The 18,441-nt window shown below is 40.5% G+C and overlaps 1 protein-coding gene across 3 annotated transcripts in view; it reads right to left on the bottom strand.

The window, feature by feature from the left end:
* GALNT13 (polypeptide N-acetylgalactosaminyltransferase 13) overlaps positions 1-18,441 on the bottom strand; it is a 331,481-nt gene that overhangs the window by 46,927 nt on the left and 266,113 nt on the right. For all 3 annotated transcript variants that reach the window (XM_037912743.2, XM_043525194.1, XM_037912744.2), the window contains 2 exons: positions 17,522-17,661; positions 9,112-9,210 (listed from right to left, as the gene is read on the bottom strand). In XM_037912743.2, the coding sequence (XP_037768671.1) occupies positions 9,112-9,210; positions 17,522-17,661 (239 nt within the window). The remainder of the gene's footprint in view (positions 1-9,111; positions 9,211-17,521; positions 17,662-18,441) is intronic.

The following is an 18,441-nucleotide window of genomic DNA, read 5'->3' as shown; positions in this document are numbered from 1 at the left end:
TCTCCAGGCCAAGACCATGCAGGTCACCTTACTTGTGGAGGAGCAATCAGTCTATTATATATGTAACTTGCTATACAAGAACTAGATATTATTATTTTATTATACGTATACATCAATCCTGGAATAGAGGTGGTCAAATGGCAGGTAGGTCGTCTCTTCTTTCAGGAATCTCAGTCCAACACCAATGCCTGATTTCCAGGGGGCAACTGTGCCTCAGAGACACTGCCTCTGACTTGGATCAGAGACCAAGACAGAAAGCAAACTCACCTGCTGCTCTCACAGATCCCTCTCCAAGGCCCACTACCTTGGAACAGAACTGTGCATAACCAAACTTATCAACACCACAGCATGTCTTCCAAAAACTGAACATTTTTTCACATACTAAGAAGAACATGAAAGACCATAAACTCCACCTGATACCTGCCAAAACACTATGTTCCTGTGTTCATTATTTCATCCCAATATCCTAATTAAAAATAAATTGCAAAAGGCTAAATGCTAACAAAAAGGTGCTTAACAAATCAAACATACAACGTATTTTATGGTCATCCTTTAAGATTATATGTAGAATATAAGTGAAAAAGGCAATGGGGACATTTGCAGGTTATTTTTTTATTCTCGGGCTCTGTTCAGCTTTTAATTGTCTGCACAGCTCACAGAAGATTTCTGAGAGTCGTTGCTTTCATAGCCATCAATAACAATGAGGAGTCTTTGTGGCACCTTAGAGACTAACAAATTTATTTAGGAATAAGCTTTCATAAGCTATAACCTACTTCATCAGATGCATGGAGTGAAAAATACAGCAGGCAGGTATGTGCTGTATATTTATACCTGCCTACAGAATTTTTCACTCCATGCGTCTGATGAGGTGGGTTCTAGCCCACGAAAGCTTATGCCCAAATAAATTTCTTAGTCTCTAAGGTGCCACAAGGACTCCTTGTTGTTTTTGCTGATACAGACTAACACTGCTACCCCTCTGAAACCTATAGCCATCAATGTTGCCCTTTATTCTAAAGGCTACCCCCCTCTCAGAAGCAGCTGCATATAGCTGAATCCAGTCTTACATTGCTCCTTAAATCTAACTTTTTCTGTACAGGGCACTGGAGCTCAAGGAAGGCACCACAGAGCAATTGACAGTCAGTTCTGAAAGTGGAAGTTCTGAAATGGAGCTGGAGCTGCCAGCAAACGGCTCAAAATTCTGTGTTCTTCCTCTACAAATGGTGATCACCAAGGAGGGAGCCCTATATGGAGGGAAAGAAGGCAAGATTCCCCACACCTTGTCTCCATAGCCAGTGAAAGGTGGGATGAGCCCCAAACCTCTGCAGCCAGTAACTTTACTGGGTGAAGGAGATCCAAGCCTCAACATATATGGTCACTTTTTATTTTTTTTAAATGTAAAAGAGGTCCTGAATAGAAGCAGGTTTCTCTGGCCCCACTTCTCTGGCCACACAACTGGGTTGACTACAGCTCCCCACACTTCTCTTCCATAGCCAGCACTGTTTACTGACCCGGTGGGTAACCTCGCTTTCTGCATGGTTAACCTGGAGCAGAAGAGCCATATGAAACCTTTTAAAGCTTCTGAGTCTTAGTGGCACTATAATGCAACTTTTAGTCAGAATAAAAAAACTTTACTTTTTCAGATTTCACTTAAGGAAAATATCCAGCTCAACCTAGACACCCCTTAGGACCTAACTTACAGCAGGTTCTGGGGCTACTCTATGGACTGCAGCATGGCCAAAAGTCTCCACAATGTTGCATACTGCGACCTCACCCCATATTGTCCCTCCTCCCCAACCTATACACCTGGCAGGTCCCCTACATCAGTGCTGGTATAGGAGTCCTCAAAATGCAGACTTCTGAATCTTTCTATAGCTCTTGCACCGGGGAAACCTCCCTAGGCTGGACATGGGGCATTTAGGGCCCCTTTATGCCTCACTGGCTGGTTTACCTGAAGTAAAAAGGCTAGAGCAGAAGTGAGGATCTCACCTGCAGTCTCCAAACTCAATTTTTTTTTTAGTTCCTTACAGTCTGACTCTACAAGGGGCTGCACATTTCCAGAGATGAACTGAATGCTGCTCACAACACCATGGAGGAAGATCTCAACACCTTGTAGAACTCACTCCAAATCAGCAACTGTAACGTATCATTTAGGTTGACTATGCATTTATTATTCTTAGAAGAAGAAAAGAAAACCCCAACTGACGAACTGAAAGAATTAAAAAATTGAATAGGGCAATTGCTGAGGAGTGGTTCAGTTTACCATATTTATTCCCTCATTTGGATAGCTCTGAAATTTTTATCTGGATGCAACAACAAACAGGATTTTTATCTAAAGCTTACATAGCCCTATTACATGGGAATAGTCATTTTCTGCTTTTGCTTTTACTAGTCTCAGATTTACAGTCAGCTATTATATAAAATATCCTTCTTATTCATGAAATTTAGAAAGAGTACTTTGCAAGGTAAAAAGATTTGGTAAAAGCATCAATCTCTAACATTGCATTAAAATAAAGCCGAATAAGCCAGCATCTTTAAAAGAAATCAGCTTTCAGAATTACCATGTAACACTCGTGATGTTCCATTACAGCAGGACAGGATAGAGTTGAGCAACCATGACTAAAGATTCCCAGAATAACGTCCTACAATATGGTGGAATGAATGCCAAATAGGAAAGGATTGCAGAATTGTGAGGTTAAAATGGAGAAACAGGGATTGCAAAAGCCACCACAAACATCACTGCATAATACCTTTAGAGCAGTGGTTCTCAAAGCCGGTCCGCCACTTGTTCAGGGAAAGCCCCTGGTGGGCCGGACCTGTTTGTTTACCTGCCGTGTCCACAGGTTCGGCCAATCGCAGCTCCCACTGGCCGCGGTTTGCCGCTCCAGGCCAATGGGGGCTGCAGGAAGGGCGGCCAGCACAGCCTTTGGTCCTCACTGCTTCCCGCAGCCCCCATTGGCCTGGAGCGGCGAACCGCGGCCAGTGGGAGCCGTGATTGGCCGAACCTTCGAACACGGAAGGTAAACAAACCGGTCCGGCCCGCCAGGGGCTTTCCCTGAACAAGCGGCGGACCAGCTTTGAGAACCACTGCTTTAGAGGACTTTAGAAACACTGGGTCAAATTCACACTGATTTACAACAAACAGCAGGCCTTTGGCAGCGTTTTGCAAGGAAATTCACCTCCTTTCACCATCAACAACTTCCATGGAGTTTCATGGTGTGAGGTGAGTTATGTACATATTATCATCTGCATTTTTCTGGTGGGGAAGCTGAGGCAGAAAGGTTAAGCGGTTTGCCTGAGGAGAGAGAGGGGTTCAGTGTTAGAAATGGAATTAGGACTCATGAATTCCTGGTATGTGAGCCTCACCTCTGCTCCAGACTCTTTCAACTGGAGAAAAGGACCAGAGTGGGGTAAAGGAGCCCTAAAAGTATCATATACAGCTGGGGAAGGTGACCCCAGTGCCAATACTACAGAGATAGCTGTAAGGCTCCAAGTACCTCACTGCAAACCGTGGCATGGGGGAATGTTGAAGAAGGGCTGGAGGGCAGGAGGCAGTGCTTTATTTGTGCAGGGCTGAGTCCCGGCACCTCTAGACTTAGCAATCCATAGCCCCTGGGCTTGCTGCATCAGTTATGAATGCAAAAAAAATTGCTTGAGCCCTGGCACCTCTTCCATTACAAGTTAAGCATTGGCAGGAGGCCTTTGCTGGGTGGGGGGGAAGGGGTGGGGGAAGGAATGGAGAGGGGGAGATCTTTAGCACTCGGCAGAATTGAGAGTCTGAACAGCCATATGGCAGCCCAAGGAAACTGCTGTAATTTAGACAGTCCCTTGAAGCTGTGTAAATTATGTGTAGCCTCTTGCATCTAGAACAGTCCAGGATTAGGAGGATACAAAGGTGGCTTCAAGCTATTTTAGTCACTACCCCGGAGCTGTGAGTTCTGTGCTGTGCTTCTTAGGGTATGTCTACACTTCGAGCCGAGTGAGTGTGACTCCCAGCTCAAGGTGACATACTTCTGCTAGCTCTAATCGAGCTAGCATGCTAAAAATAGAGTGTAGCCAAAGCAGTAAACTGAGTATGTGCCTAGGGTCTCGGAAAGGCATGTACTCAGCGGCTAGTTTATCCTGCAGCTCATGCTGCTGCAGCTACTCTCTATTTTTTGCAAGCTAGCTCAAGCATGCCTCCTTGAGCTGAGAATCATACCCCCACTTTGCCACTTACATAGCTGAGTTGCAAGTGTAGACCAGGACAAAACAAGTTCAGCACAGTTTCAGAAAGTCATCGTTTAAACCAGCTCCAGCATAAAATTATAAATTAAATATGTAGCAAAAGAAAAAGAAATGCATTTATCTACTACTGTGTACATTTCATAGCTCACTTGGATTTTTCACTGTTTTTCTCTCATTGCATTTGCCTTCATCGTTCCTCCTGTCAATCCGACATCAATCTGTGTTTATATTTTGAAAATATAAAATCTCACTCCTTAATTTTAACCTGCTGCTAAAACTCAGAAGACTGGAAAAAAAAAAAAAAACACTGCACAGGGTCTCTTCTAATCTAGGCTTCTCAGAAGGTGACCTCTTTTGTTCATTTAGTTCTGAAGATTTAGTGACTAAAAAGAAAAGCTAAGAGGTATTACAACAAATGTCTGTTGATGGTTTTAAATTTATTTTTATTAAAAACAGCTCACTGGGAGAAAAGCAGGCCTTTTTGCTATTATACTGAATGTGTCAAACACAATACAACCACTGGATCTCAAGAAAGGAATTCAAACTAAGAGAAATGAATGAATGATGGACCTTGAAATTCAAGCTTTTTTGTTTATTTGACTTACCTTTATAAGAGAAAAAGAGTGATTGATTATATATTCTTGCTCTTCCTACAAATGTGTGTGGCTAAGGGAGACATTTCCCATCTATTACCATAGAGAGCCAATATTATTAAATTTTAATGTTTAAAAAGAAAGCTTCTTTTGGTAAAGCTAACATATAGGAGTAGCAATTGTAAACTTCCATTAATCTCCAGTTCAGGCTTCTTTTATTTCTTTTTCTTGTGTGTGAATGAAGGTATGATTAGATTATTGTTATGAGCAGAGGCTCTATTTCTGAATATACACAGTAACAGAAACCGCTTCCATGGTAACATAATACAAGAGTAGCCAAAGCCATGATGCCTATGGAGATGATTCCAGGCGGGCAAATCACATGGCTGAGTTATTCTCTAACTGACCAGTAAAATCAACTGATTTCAGCTAAAATAACAAAAATCTAGAAGTCAGCTATTGCAAAAGTGGAATGACAATGAAGGGGCTTTACCTAATGTCTGATTTTGACAAGCATTAATAATGCATCTTCCTGTGTGACTCACTTATCGCCAGTGTTCCATCGAATCAAAAATCTATCTACAGGTACAGTTTTAATTGCCACCTCCCTCCCTCCCCGCCCGCCATCAAATGGTCAGGAAACTTGATGGGGCCAGCAATGAAAGGGATACAGTCCCAGGAGTAAGGAAGAGAGACATTTGTCAAGGTAAAATAGGTAGCTCCTCCCCCTGGGAGTCTCTGGCACCCACTGGCCAGCTAAGGGAAACGGGTGCTGATTGGCCAGCATTCCCCAGGTTCCAGGATTTAGCCCAGCACAGGGGCCACATGGACCCCTTTCAGCTCCAGTTCAGCAGCCCACCCTACCCACCTGAACTAGGAATGGGAACTCAGCCTGACAGATGCTGCAGGGTCTAGCCAATCGCCTGTTTAGGGAGTCAGGAAAGAATTTTTTTCTCCCTTGGGCCAATTGGCAGACGACCAGGGAGATTTTTGTCTTCCTTGCAGCACCTTCAAGCCACAGTGGGTTAAGTAGGAACATGCTTAGTACCCAGCTGAGTTACTGGGGTGGAGTTGTTTATTCGTCACAGCATGCAGCCGGTTTCCAGTGCAGCTAAGAGAATAAAATGAACGGTTTCCAAAGGTAAAAATACCTAGTATTTTGATGATGGTCCTTGGGCTCATGTGACAGGGTGAGATCTTTTGGCCCTCGCAAGCTGAGGTCCCCACCCTGCTGTACAATTCGTCCCCTTCACATGGGTTGCCGGGGGAGAGGATGCTAGGATTCAGAGAGCTGAGTCTTGGGGGGGTAGTCTGGGGAGATCCTATCCTGTGTTATGGGTTATATGGTACAGAGCCCTGTAACTCTTCCACTGGAACCAATTAAATGCCTGATATAAAAGAGGATGGGTGATGGGGAGGTAGAGCCCCTCCTCTGTTTTAAAGTTTAATACAAGTTGTGGCCTGCCACTTAATTTCATGCATGTGTCCTCATTTTGCTGCTGTGTCCATGTCAAAGTGTATATGCTCTTTCCACTCAGACATCAGTACACAAAATCTATTGACTTTATTTAGAATCATTTCCCCATAGCAGAGGGCAGTATTTGGCCCCAGATCCTTTGAAGTTTTTCCCTGGCACAGAGGCCAGTTTTAAAGTTGCAGTAAGTTGTACTGTACAATTTGCAGCTTTTTAAAAAAATGGTTCAAAGTTAACTCATCAATGCACCACAATTAGTGGTTAGCAGTTATCTGAAATGCACAGGTCTGCATGACCATGAAGCCTATCAAATGGCAACATTGCTAAAATGTAGGATCAAATAAATCTAACATATAGTACTATACATGGCTTCATAATCACTAGAGCTCATTTTCTTAAGACTTTAAATGCAACATTTTTTGTTAAAGAAATGTTAAAATATATGATCTTTTCTAATATTTTAGCCTTAAAGTCTCTTGAAATGTTTTTGACATGTTACAATTACAAAATATTTTTAGCAAGATTTGTGAGCCATGAGATATTTGTCTTTGCCTCAAGCTGGGAAAGCTTGTATACTTTTTGTTCAGAAATTCTAACGAGCCTGGTATTATTTTTGACATCCTTTTCAATCTGAAATAGTTCAATTTCATAGCTATATTTTGTTAGCTATACAATCCCTCTAGCACTTACATTCTGTCCTATTTTTCTTTCTCATTATGAACTCCCATTAATGATAATAGGAGTTACGTATGAGTACTAAAGGATAACGGACCCCTATATTTAGGTCAAATATGAATGGCTCATCAAAAATAACACCAGAAATATAAAATGACTAATTTGCATAAGCAAATATAGGGATTTGAAAGTGCAATGGGTAAATGCACACTCTGCATGTGCATCCACTGTGCTTACTTTGGAAATGTCGCCCCTAATGTGCATGTATGAGGGACAAAAATAATCTGGAGATTTAAGAATCCTTCAGTGGAGGGTGACACCAGCCCAGGGGAGCTCAGAATCCGCCATTGCCATTCATTAAAGAAAAATATTAGAGCCCAATCCAGCAAACACAACTACCAGGCAAAGCTTTGACTGCCCTGAGTAGCCTCATGAATGCTAGTGGGGGTCACTCATAGTGGTAAGCACTGTTGTGATAATTGGGTTTACAGATTTACCCTAATTGGGAGTTCAATTGTAAAAAGTCAGTGCTAGTTCATAAGCTGTAACAATAACCTACAACAACAAACATTGATGGGAAAAAGTATGAAATAGTCCAAACAAAAAGACTTATTGATCTAACTCAAAGACTTTGTTAAGATCATGCTTGGTTAACAAGAAAAGTGTAAAACCAGAAATCAGTGAATCAAAATTGGTGTGTTAGAAATCAGACAAAATAATGAGGAGATGGGCCATTCTCTTTTTGGGTTCTTAAAGAAAGACTTTGGGAGAAAAATTGGCTACTGGAGCGAGCTTCATCATCATGACTACTATCCCCGCACCTCCCCACACATCTCCTGGGAACCCAGGCCCTCATCATCCTAATCCTGGGAGATGTCCGGACCAGACCAGGCCAGAGAGAGGGACGCAGATGACACGACCACCTCTACCAGCTCCAGCTGAAGCCCAAACACCCTGGTGGGATGAAATGGGATTTGATTTTAACAGCAGCAGCAACAGCTCCAGCCCATCTCAGCTAACTTCTCTTTTCCCAAAAGGGACAGTTATTACCCTCTGATACCATCTCAGAGACTGCCAGACAACGGTTTTTTTCCCTTCTAAAAGCTCTCTCCAGCTAAAGGGAAAGGGAACAAGGGATGTTGTTAAAGTGAAAGCTTATTTAATACTTTATATTTCAAATGCTATAACTATTTTCCTTCTTCCTTTATCTTTAATAAAAGGTTAATATTTTTTAATGCTGTGTTTGCCCTGGTACTACGCAGGCTGAGGTCTCTGTATACCAAACCCTGGACCTTGTTTAGCACTGTTTAATGCTGGACAGTGACTGGGTTATATTAACACCTTTAGCCATATAGTCCATCTTAATTAATACAACAGCACACATTTTAAAAATTATGACTATGAGGTTGTAAGCCATCCAAATCTTATCCATTTCCATAAAGGATATTTTTTCCATAAGCAAAACAATAAGTAAACATTCAGGACCAAATGTTCAAAGCTGGTGTCTACATTGCACCTTAAGGTCTTTGTTTGCTTACAAAGAAAAAAAATGTATTCACTCAAGAGTTTGGCCAGAGCTGCAAATGGTGGTCTGTGTGTACAATATATACGTGTTCAAAGGGTACAGACACTATCTGAAAATTAGGCCTTTTGAGTATTGTTAAAATTCATAAGTGGCAGGAAGTTAAGAAGTAAGTTTGGAATTCTGTCTTTATCTTTCATTATTTTGCTCAATAATTGCAACTATAGCTTTTGTTTTGTAACCTCTGAATACCGGGTGATTCTACACACCAACATTTCTGCTGCAATACCAAAGCACAATTAGGTAAGTAAACTGTTTCAATGCTGCCAAAAGTAAAAGGTACATGGGACAACACATGTTGTTGCCCTGTGAACATGAAGCATAATATTTAAATACCAGCACTTAAAAATACCATCCCATAGTGCATCAGTGAAGAAGCAACAGTGAAGTATTGAAGGGAGAAATTTTAGCTTTGACTGTTTTTCAGCCTCAGCATTACCTTCAGTGAATTTAAATCAGGCTGTTTATATTATTTAGATGATTGTTGTGCCTTAGTTTCCACACCCGCCGATTAAAGAACATCATTCTTTAAGCAATTACTGTGTAGCTAATTTTTTTTTTACCTGATTTCCTCCCATGCCATGGCAGTTGAATATACCCACTTTTTCATTTTCCTTGCGGCCCATGTTATCCAAACATTGGTTGGTTTCAACATTTCTGATCTGAAGAAACATAAAGGTGAAAACAAATGCAGGTAGTTAAAAGGAAGAGAAAAAGAAAAGAAACCAGAAGACACTGCAAAAAACATTAGGATTAAATTTGTAGACCTAGATACTACAGATGCTCTTTGAAAAATATAATTCCAAACCTCACATTTATGTGTGAAAATAAGATAACTGCATGAGCAACTACCCGTCTGAATGTTCAGTTACATGATCCAAACGCACCAATGTTTTAACCTGCTACATGTATGTGCGTTCCCAGCTTTGAACAAAGAACATCTCCAAGCACGTGAAAAATATCACAAAGCAGCACATTGTGATTTAAATGTGTTACTTGTATGTATAAAAATTCACCTTTCCTTCTATGTCAATGGACTGTTTTGCCTTAATTATCTAATAAAATATTACCTTTCCTGAAGAAAGTGATATAGGACAAAATTATTTGTCTTCAAAATTGGTTGTTGTTTTTCCAAGTGCAGCAGGGCTGATTCAACTCTCCATCTTTCCCAGGTAGATCCACTGAGTAACACACAGTTCTGTGTGTGGTCGTTTCAGATAAGACCTTAAAGACTGAGGCCCCACCTGCTCTGCACAGACTTTAACAATCTTATGGCACTTTCATAAGTGTAATGGTTTGCCCTAATGCCCTTTGACTAAAAGTGGTTCTCTCTCCTCCACTGTAATACAATATACTGTGCAGTTGGTTGTCACCAGCATGTGTTGTCCATATTTTAACACGAGGCTCCAACTAAACATTCCCCCTTACTCTGTGACAACGCTTCCATCCTCATAGGCACACACAATTATAGAGGCATGAGAAATTTGGAAATCTGTTTATTTTCTCCATTTAAACAAAACCATATGCTCAGAGCAATAAACATGGAATAATGCACTAAATGGGAAACTTTTCTTCAATGCACTTTAATAGCATATTTTATAGTTTGCTCCTGAAAATACAACGATGGCTTGACTTTCCGTAGTGCTGAGCATACAGAGTTCCCACTAGAGTCAGTGGGAACTTAAGGTGCTTGAGCCTCTGAAAATCAGACCATGAATATATTGATAGTTTATCACAATGTCTAACAAACGCAATTGTGTGTGTGCACGTGCATGCATGTAATAAAGCAAACGTAGTAGATAGATTCTATACGGGGTATCACCCTCCCCCCCCCGCCCAGGGAATACTTTTTAAAATATAGTTGGCACAATCTGGTGTATTCCTAAGGCAAAAATATTTGCTCTTCAAGACTTCTGGTAAGATGATTTTCTAGTATCTGGGTATCTGTCTAGGTCCTTATATTGCGTCCATCAACATGGTGCCTGTGTGCCTACTTACCAGACAAGTGGGTGAATTCAGAAACAGTCTCCTCAACCCTTGCCTTCACTTTGCAGACAGAACTGAAACAAGTGACACTACAATCCCTTCTGAGGCCCCATCAGCACACCACGTGATACTGTCTGGCACCCCAAAGTTTCAGTGAAGCTGCATGTACAAAGTGTGTAAAGTTCTCATCATACACAAAAGTTATTCTTTCATTTATTACCCTTCTTCAGAAGAAAGGAGCTCAGACCCTAAAGAATGTGTCTTACAAATAAAGCGTTTTTTCCCCTTTCAGTAGGAGAGGGGGAATTTCCAACAGCAATACACAAAGTACAAATGCATCTTTAGCTCTCATGCATCCTTTATGAAAAACCATTGTGATACTGCATAATTCCAAAATACTTCAATGTCTTGATTAAACATTTACATGTAATACAATTATCCATCAGCTGCAATTACAAATACCACTTACTGATGCCTAACTGGTACTGTATGTACGGGATAAATCCAGCTGGAATGTAATTAAATCAGAATTAAATCACCGATACAAGTAAAATCAGATTATTTTAATATATTACACAATGCCAAGGAGGACTGGAAGGGGACGGTCTTTACAACCTAACAACATTGCTCCTTAATCAGCTAAAGGAGGTCACTATTCACAAACACAAGGCTCTCATTCAGATGCTCAGTGGTCTTATTTTACAGCCCTCTTAGGCCTTACTGGCCCAGGGAAAAAGAGGCTCTGACAAGAAATTCAACTAGGGAGTCTTGCACTAAGATATTTGGGATGATAAAGATATTTCTGTTTTTAAATTGCTTTCCTTCCCTCAAAGGAAACCATCAGGGTGTTTGTCTTAAACAGTTTATTTATTTTAACTCAGGCTTGTTTAAATCTCTGCTGTGCAAGTTAGATGTGTGGCTTTCTGGGGTATCTGAGATCCCTAAGGCTGTGTAATATGCTCACACATCAGCCTGAGCTCTTTAGGGACAGGTTGATCTGGTGTATATGGAAACAAGCCATCTGCTCTGCAGACAGGAGCTATGAAGCTGCTTGGGGGATTGAGTTCATTGATAAGTAAGTAGTGCTACTCCCAGTTCTAGCCCTATCCTTCTTCATTGGCAGTCCACAAAATGATTGCAGTGCAAAGTGTGTAGCAGGCTTCATGTCTGACTCCAATGAGGGGAAAGGGAAGGTTCCAGGACTAGGTTGTTCTATTATTAAAAAGCAGAAGCAGCTTCAGCTGCTGGAGACTGGGGACTACTCCTATCCGGAGACTGGGGCAATTGGAAAAGCTGTTCTCCATGTGTGGTGGGGGAGAACCCTCTCTCACATGGTTGTTGAAGGAGGCTCTCTGTCCAAGCTTTATTTGCCTTTTCACACCAGCATTACATTATTCACTCATATTAAATGTGTGATCCACTAGAAAGGCTAGACCCTTTTCTGCAGTACTTCTGCCTAGCCAGTTATTCCCCATTTTATATTTGATTCTTCCTTCCTAAGCATAGTACTTTGCATTGTCATTATTGAATTTCACTTTTGATTTCAGACCAATTCTTCAGTTCATCAAGATCATTTGAATTCTAATCCTATCCTCCAAAGTGCTTGCAACCCCTCCCAGCTTGGTATCATCAGTAAATTCTATAAATATGTTCTTGTAACACACTGCTGGGAATACCAACAGCTGGGAGCCACTGTTACCTCTCTGCCTGAGCAAGAGTGAGTTTTGCTGGTGATTAGACTGTGTGTCAGCTCCCTGCCACACCAGGATCCCTCACCAGCAAACCCCTTAAGGGCTCTCCTGGCCCAAGCCTTGCCTAGCAGGTAACCGTCAGTGAACTCCAGACACCAAACTTCGCAGATATGTTTCTCTGCAGTGCATTGCCCCTGCCATTGTGCATTCACAGAAGATGTTGAGTTCACTGTTCAATACATCACTGCTTATTAATTTAACTGGGGTAAATACAGCCTTCCCTTCAAACAAAGCACTGAATTGGTTTATAGTAAAAGTATATAAAAGAGCCCTGATTAAGTGATACCAAGTAAAAGGGATCAAGATAGAGATGTCACAAGCAAATACAAGTGAAAACATGCATCCAAAAGTCTAAAACTTAATCTAGCAAAATACAGTCTTTGTTCTAGATGGTTTCTCTCATCCCCATCTCCGTTCCAGCTTTTACTGGCCAGCCTGGCTAGGACCTATCACAGAGATCAAATTGTTTGGTTTCTTTGTCTCCTAAGGCGGAGGATAAAGATAGTCTCTCTTGCTCTCTCTCCTCCTTATATCCCCAAAGGGATGTTTTTGTCTTATAAGTCAGGAAGGCCACCGGGGGATTCAGTCTCCTGTGCATCTGTCTGGGGTGAAGAAGCCCTATTAATTATCTGCATCTCAAGTTCAGGATCTGGATAGGCCCTGCTGGTTTAGCTTGATGGCTTTGTTTACTGCTAATTGAGGTAAACCCATATTCCTTTGTCTAGGACAGACCTGTTTATCACTTTTACCTAGGCTAGGCTGTCTGGCCTTAAACAAGTTAGTAACATCATATTAAGGGAATTCATAACTCACATATAATGTTAACATATGCATTTTACAATGATATTAATAATCAGCATGTTAGCTTTCATATAACACCTCACAAAGCATAATTTGTACAATTATTATTACGGTAGTGTGTATGCTGTGAATACACAGGTGCCTAGCATCACAACTCTCAACTCCATCAAAGTCATTAATGAAAATATTCAATAGTAGTCAACCGAGGACAGACCCCTGCAGGACCCCACTTGATATGCCCTCCCAGTTTGACAGAAAACCATTGATAAGTACTCTTTTAGAATGGTCTTTCAATCAGTTGTGAACCCACCTTTGAGTAATTTCATCTAGACCATATTTTCCTAGTTTGTTTATGAGAATGTCATAGGGGAATGTGTCAAAAGCTTACTAACATCCAGGTATATCAAATCTACTGCTTCCCCCATCCATTACCTCATCAAGAAGGAAATAAGATTGATTTGGCATGATTTCTAATTGACAAATCCATACTGACTATTACTTACCACCTAATTATCCTACAGGTTTGAACAAACTGATTGTTTAATAATTTGTTCCAGTATCTTTCCAGATATCAAAGTTAGGCTGACTGGTCTATAATTCCCCAGATCCTCCTTTTCTTCCCTTTTGAAGATAAGAAATGTTTGCCCTTCTCCAGTGTGTTGGGCCTCACTTGTCCTCCACAAGTTCTCAAAGATACTCTCCAATGAATAGTTCAAAGATTGCTTCAGCTATTTCTGTAAGTACTCTAGGGTCAAATTCATCAGGCCCTGTGGATGTGAATACATCTAACCCATCTAAACAGCCTCTAACTTGTTCTTTCTGTGTTTTGGCCTGGGATCCTTCCCCCTGGTTGTTGTTGTTAATTGAGTTAAGCATCTGATTACTATTAACATTTTTAGTGATGAATGAAACCAAAAATGACAGGTTTCAGAGTAGCAGCCTGTCAAGTTTCCTTCCCCACTCTGAACTCTAGGGTATAGATGTGGGGACCTGCATGAAAACCCCCTGAGCTTATTTTTACAAGCTTAGGTTAAAACTTCCCCAAGATATAAACTATTTTACCTTTTGCCCTTGGACTTTATTGCTGCCACTACCAAGCGTCTAACAAACATATAACAGGGAAAGAGCCCTCTTGGAAACGTTTTTCCCCCCAAAAAATCCTCCCCAAACCCTACACCCCCTTTCCTGGGGAAGGCTTGATAAAAATCCTCACCAATTTGCATAGGTGAACATGGACCCAAACCCTTGGATCTTAAGAACAATGAAAAAAGCAATCAGGTTCTTAAAAGAAGAATTTTAATTGAAGAAAAAAAGCAAAAGAATCACCTCTGTAAAATCAGGATGGTAAATACCTTACAGGGTAATCAGATTCAAAACATAGAGAATCCCTCTAGGCAAAACCTTAAGTTACAAAAGACACAAAAACAGGAATATACATGCCATTCAGCACAGCTTATTTTATCAGCCATTTAAACAAAACAGAATCTAACGCATATCTAGCTAGATTACTTACTAAGTTCTAAGACTGCATTCCTTTTCTGTTACCGGGAAAAGCATCACACAGATAGAAAGAGCCTTTGTTTCTCCCTGCCCCGCCCCCCTCCAGCTTTGAAAGTATCTTGTCTCCTCATTGGTCCTTTTGGTCAGGTGCCAGAGAGGTTATCCTAGCTTCTTAACCCTTTACAGGTGAAAGGGTTTTTCCTCTGGCCAGGAGGGATTTTAAAGTTGTTTACCCTTCCCTTTATATTTATGACACAGCCGCAAAAAGAAAAGGAGTACTTGTGGCACCTTAGAGACTAACAAATTTATTTGAGCATAAGCTTTCGTGAGCTACAGCTCACTTCATCGGATGCATTCAGTGGAAAATGCAGTGGGGAGATTTATATACACAGAGAACATGAAACAATGGGTGTTACCATACACACTGTAACAAGAGTGATCAGGTAAGGTGAGCTATTACCAGCAGGAGAGCGGGGGGTGGGGAAAAAGTGGACACTACGGTGCTAATAAGGTGGGGCCATTTCCAGCAGTTGACAAGAACGTCTGAGGAACGGCCGGGGGTGGGGGAGGTTTACTTTACCAGTCCAGACAAGAGATCCACTTCCAGGATAGTCACATAACCACTATCCTATACCAGAAACCTACTGATCGCTATGCCTACCTACATGCCTCCAGCTTTCATCCAGACCACACCACACGATCCATTGTCTACAGCCAAGCTCTACGATACAACCGCATTTGCTCCAACCCCTCAGACAGAGACAAACGCCTACAAGATCTCGATCAAGCATCCTTACAACTACAATACCCAGCTGCTGAAGTGAAGAAACAGATGGACAGAGCCAGAAGAGGACCCAGAAGTTACCTACTACAGGACAGGCCCAACAAAGAAAATAACAGAACGCCACTAGCCCTCACCTTCAGCCCCCAACTAAAACCTCATCAAGGATCTACAACCTATCCTGAAGGACGACCCATCACTCTCACAGATCTTGGGAGATAGGCCAGTCCTTGCTTATAGACAGCCCCCCAACCTGAAGCAAATACTCACCAGCAACCACACACCAGAACCACTAACCCAGGAACCTATCCTTGCAACAAAGCCCGTTGCCAACTGTGTCCACATACCTATTCAGGGGACACCATCATAGGGCCTAATCACATCAGCCACACTATCAGAGGCTCGTTCACTTGCACATCTACCAATGTGATATATGCCATCATGTGCCAGCAATGCCCCTCTGCCATGTATATTGGCCAAACTGGACAGTCTCTACGTAAAAGAATAAATGGACACAAATCAGACGTCAAGAATTATAACATTCAAAAACAAGTCGGAGAACACTTCAATCTCTTTGGTCACTCAATTACAGACCTAAAAGTAGCAATTCTTCAACAAAAAAACTTCAAAAACAGACTCCAACGAGAGACTGCTGAATTGGAATTAATTTGCAAACTGGACACAATTAACTTAGGCTTGAATAAAGACTGGGAGTGGATGGGTCATTACACAAAGTAAAACTATTTCCCCATGTTTATTTCCCACCCCTCCCCGTTTCTCAGATGTTCTTGTTAGGTGCTGGAAATGGCCCACCTTGATTATCACTACAAAAGGTTCCTCCCCTGCCTCCCGCTCGTAATAGCTCACCTTACCTGATCATTCTCATTACAGCGTGTATGGTAACAGCCATTGTTTCATGTTCTCTGTGTATATAATCTCCCCCACTGTATTTTCCACTGAATGCATCCAGTGAAGTGAGCTGTAGCTCACGAAAGCTTATGCTCGAATAAATTTGTTAGTCTCTAAGGTGCCACAAGTCCTCCTTTTCTTTCTTTTTTTTTTTTGAAACCAAAAAGGCATTCAACACATCAGCTTTGTCTGTTTCATCCATTATTTTCTCTCCTTCCCCATTAAGTAATAGACATATACTGTCCTGTGTCTCTCTCACTTCTGCTTTATTCAAATTTACAGTATTATTATCTATAGGTGGAAAAATCCACCTTTGCTGCTCAGCAGGCAGCCAGCAGCTGAAATTGACAAGCAAGAGTTTTAGTTCACAGATGCTGCCTGAGTTTTTGTTCCCGTTTCCATAGAAACCGAGGCCATATTGATGAAAATATGGTGTTTTTAATGACTATTTTATAATTTTCACATACCCAGGTTTACCATTCTGACATTCTCTTCCAAAACCCTATTATTTCATGCTTATTAAGTACATTCTCTCTAACACCATGTTTGACTTACTTTTTAAGTAGTTAGACTAAAAAGCTTACTGTGGATTTTACTTTGCATAGCAATTCCAAATTCTTACAATGTTGAGGTTACTTTGCTGAATGTAAGAAAAACACAAACCCTTTTGATTGCTGTTCTACCAGTAGTTATCTTTTTGCACAAGTATTTAGAGCTTTTAAAAGTCAGCTCAGATAAAACATAAAATAATATTTCAAATAGTAGATTATCTGACATTTAAAGAGGTCTCTGCACTTTGTTGCATTAAAATCTGCTGTTTGTTAGGAATGTTTGTGATACTCACCTGTAAACTACACCACCAGATGACAGGGCATAAACGAATAAACCAATTTGTCAAAAATGACCTCACTTATATTACTCTATCCATAATCACATAAATGCTACTGGAAAGCATTTTCTCTGACTAATGCACATTATTTTCATTTTAAAAGTATTAGTCACAAGCATTATTTTTCCAACATGCCATGCAGTTAAAAATATAAACCTTTAGGTCTGAACATTTATGAAGAGGCATCCCCTTATGAAGCATGCAAAAGAAAAGCAGCAGTATGTTTAAAATAAAAAGACCGGGTGTGGGGAACATTTCAAAGCATTTAATTGAGAATGCTACAGAAATTCTAGCTATTTAGCAATGCCCCCATATTCACAATGTATTTTAACTTAACCAAAAGAAATAATTCATACCTCACCAAGTGAATAATAGCGTCTTGGAATCTGGGAGTCTGGATAGATGTTTTCTAGGTACCATGAAAAGGGTTTACACTTCAGATTTTCTCTTAGTGCTTTTCTGACTGACACATCACCGTAATCCACTTTGACAACACCTGGAATTTTTCAGAGAAATACATAATCAATGTATAGTATTCTATACAGCTACACAAAAATGTCACTGATCATTTTATCATTTTCTAATTCCTATAATTATAGATCGACAAGATACAATTGCATGTAGCAGCTGTTACAACACTGATATTTTTGCTGCCATCCACTTTAGGAAATTAAAGGCTAATAAAAACAATATTTGTTCTATTTATAATTTGCTAATGTGGAAAAGTATAGCCATACAAATGTCTTGGTTCCCATGTTGGATAGTTAATTACATATGGCATGAAATATTATTAATTTACTATCTCAGAATCAAAATTAAATTTGAACTAACCTAAATGACTGAAATCAATATGAATTTATCCAGCTTCATTTTATATAAAAAGATTTCAATGCAGATTATTTTAAGTGCTATGATTCACACGGTTTTCTTTTGCTTTAGTTTACCAGTGGTTCTATGTGCTTTGATTTTCTAAGAAAGAAAGAAAAAAATAGCCATCTAATTTTTAAGTACAGATTTAAAAGGCATCTTGCTGGGGTTTTAAAATTTAACTAATTGTTTTGAGAAAAATAACTTGAAAGGAAGATGGATTATTTTATCAAACCCTCAAAAATTAGTTCATTGTCTTTAAAAAGTTGACCGTCATGAAGAACCTACTGTCTTATTACAAGTATGGAAGTAACAGTGCTGCTTTTTTCAATCAATTTTGTTATTTCTATGGGAGAAAATCCTGCCTTTCTTTCCCTCTACTCTATGGGTGCATGCAGCCCATGAGGCC

This window comes from Chelonia mydas, chromosome 11 (genome assembly GCF_015237465.2).
Source record: "Chelonia mydas isolate rCheMyd1 chromosome 11, rCheMyd1.pri.v2, whole genome shotgun sequence".
Lineage (NCBI taxonomy): Eukaryota > Metazoa > Chordata > Testudines > Cheloniidae > Chelonia > Chelonia mydas.
This window is presented reverse-complemented; position numbering and strand designations above follow the sequence as displayed.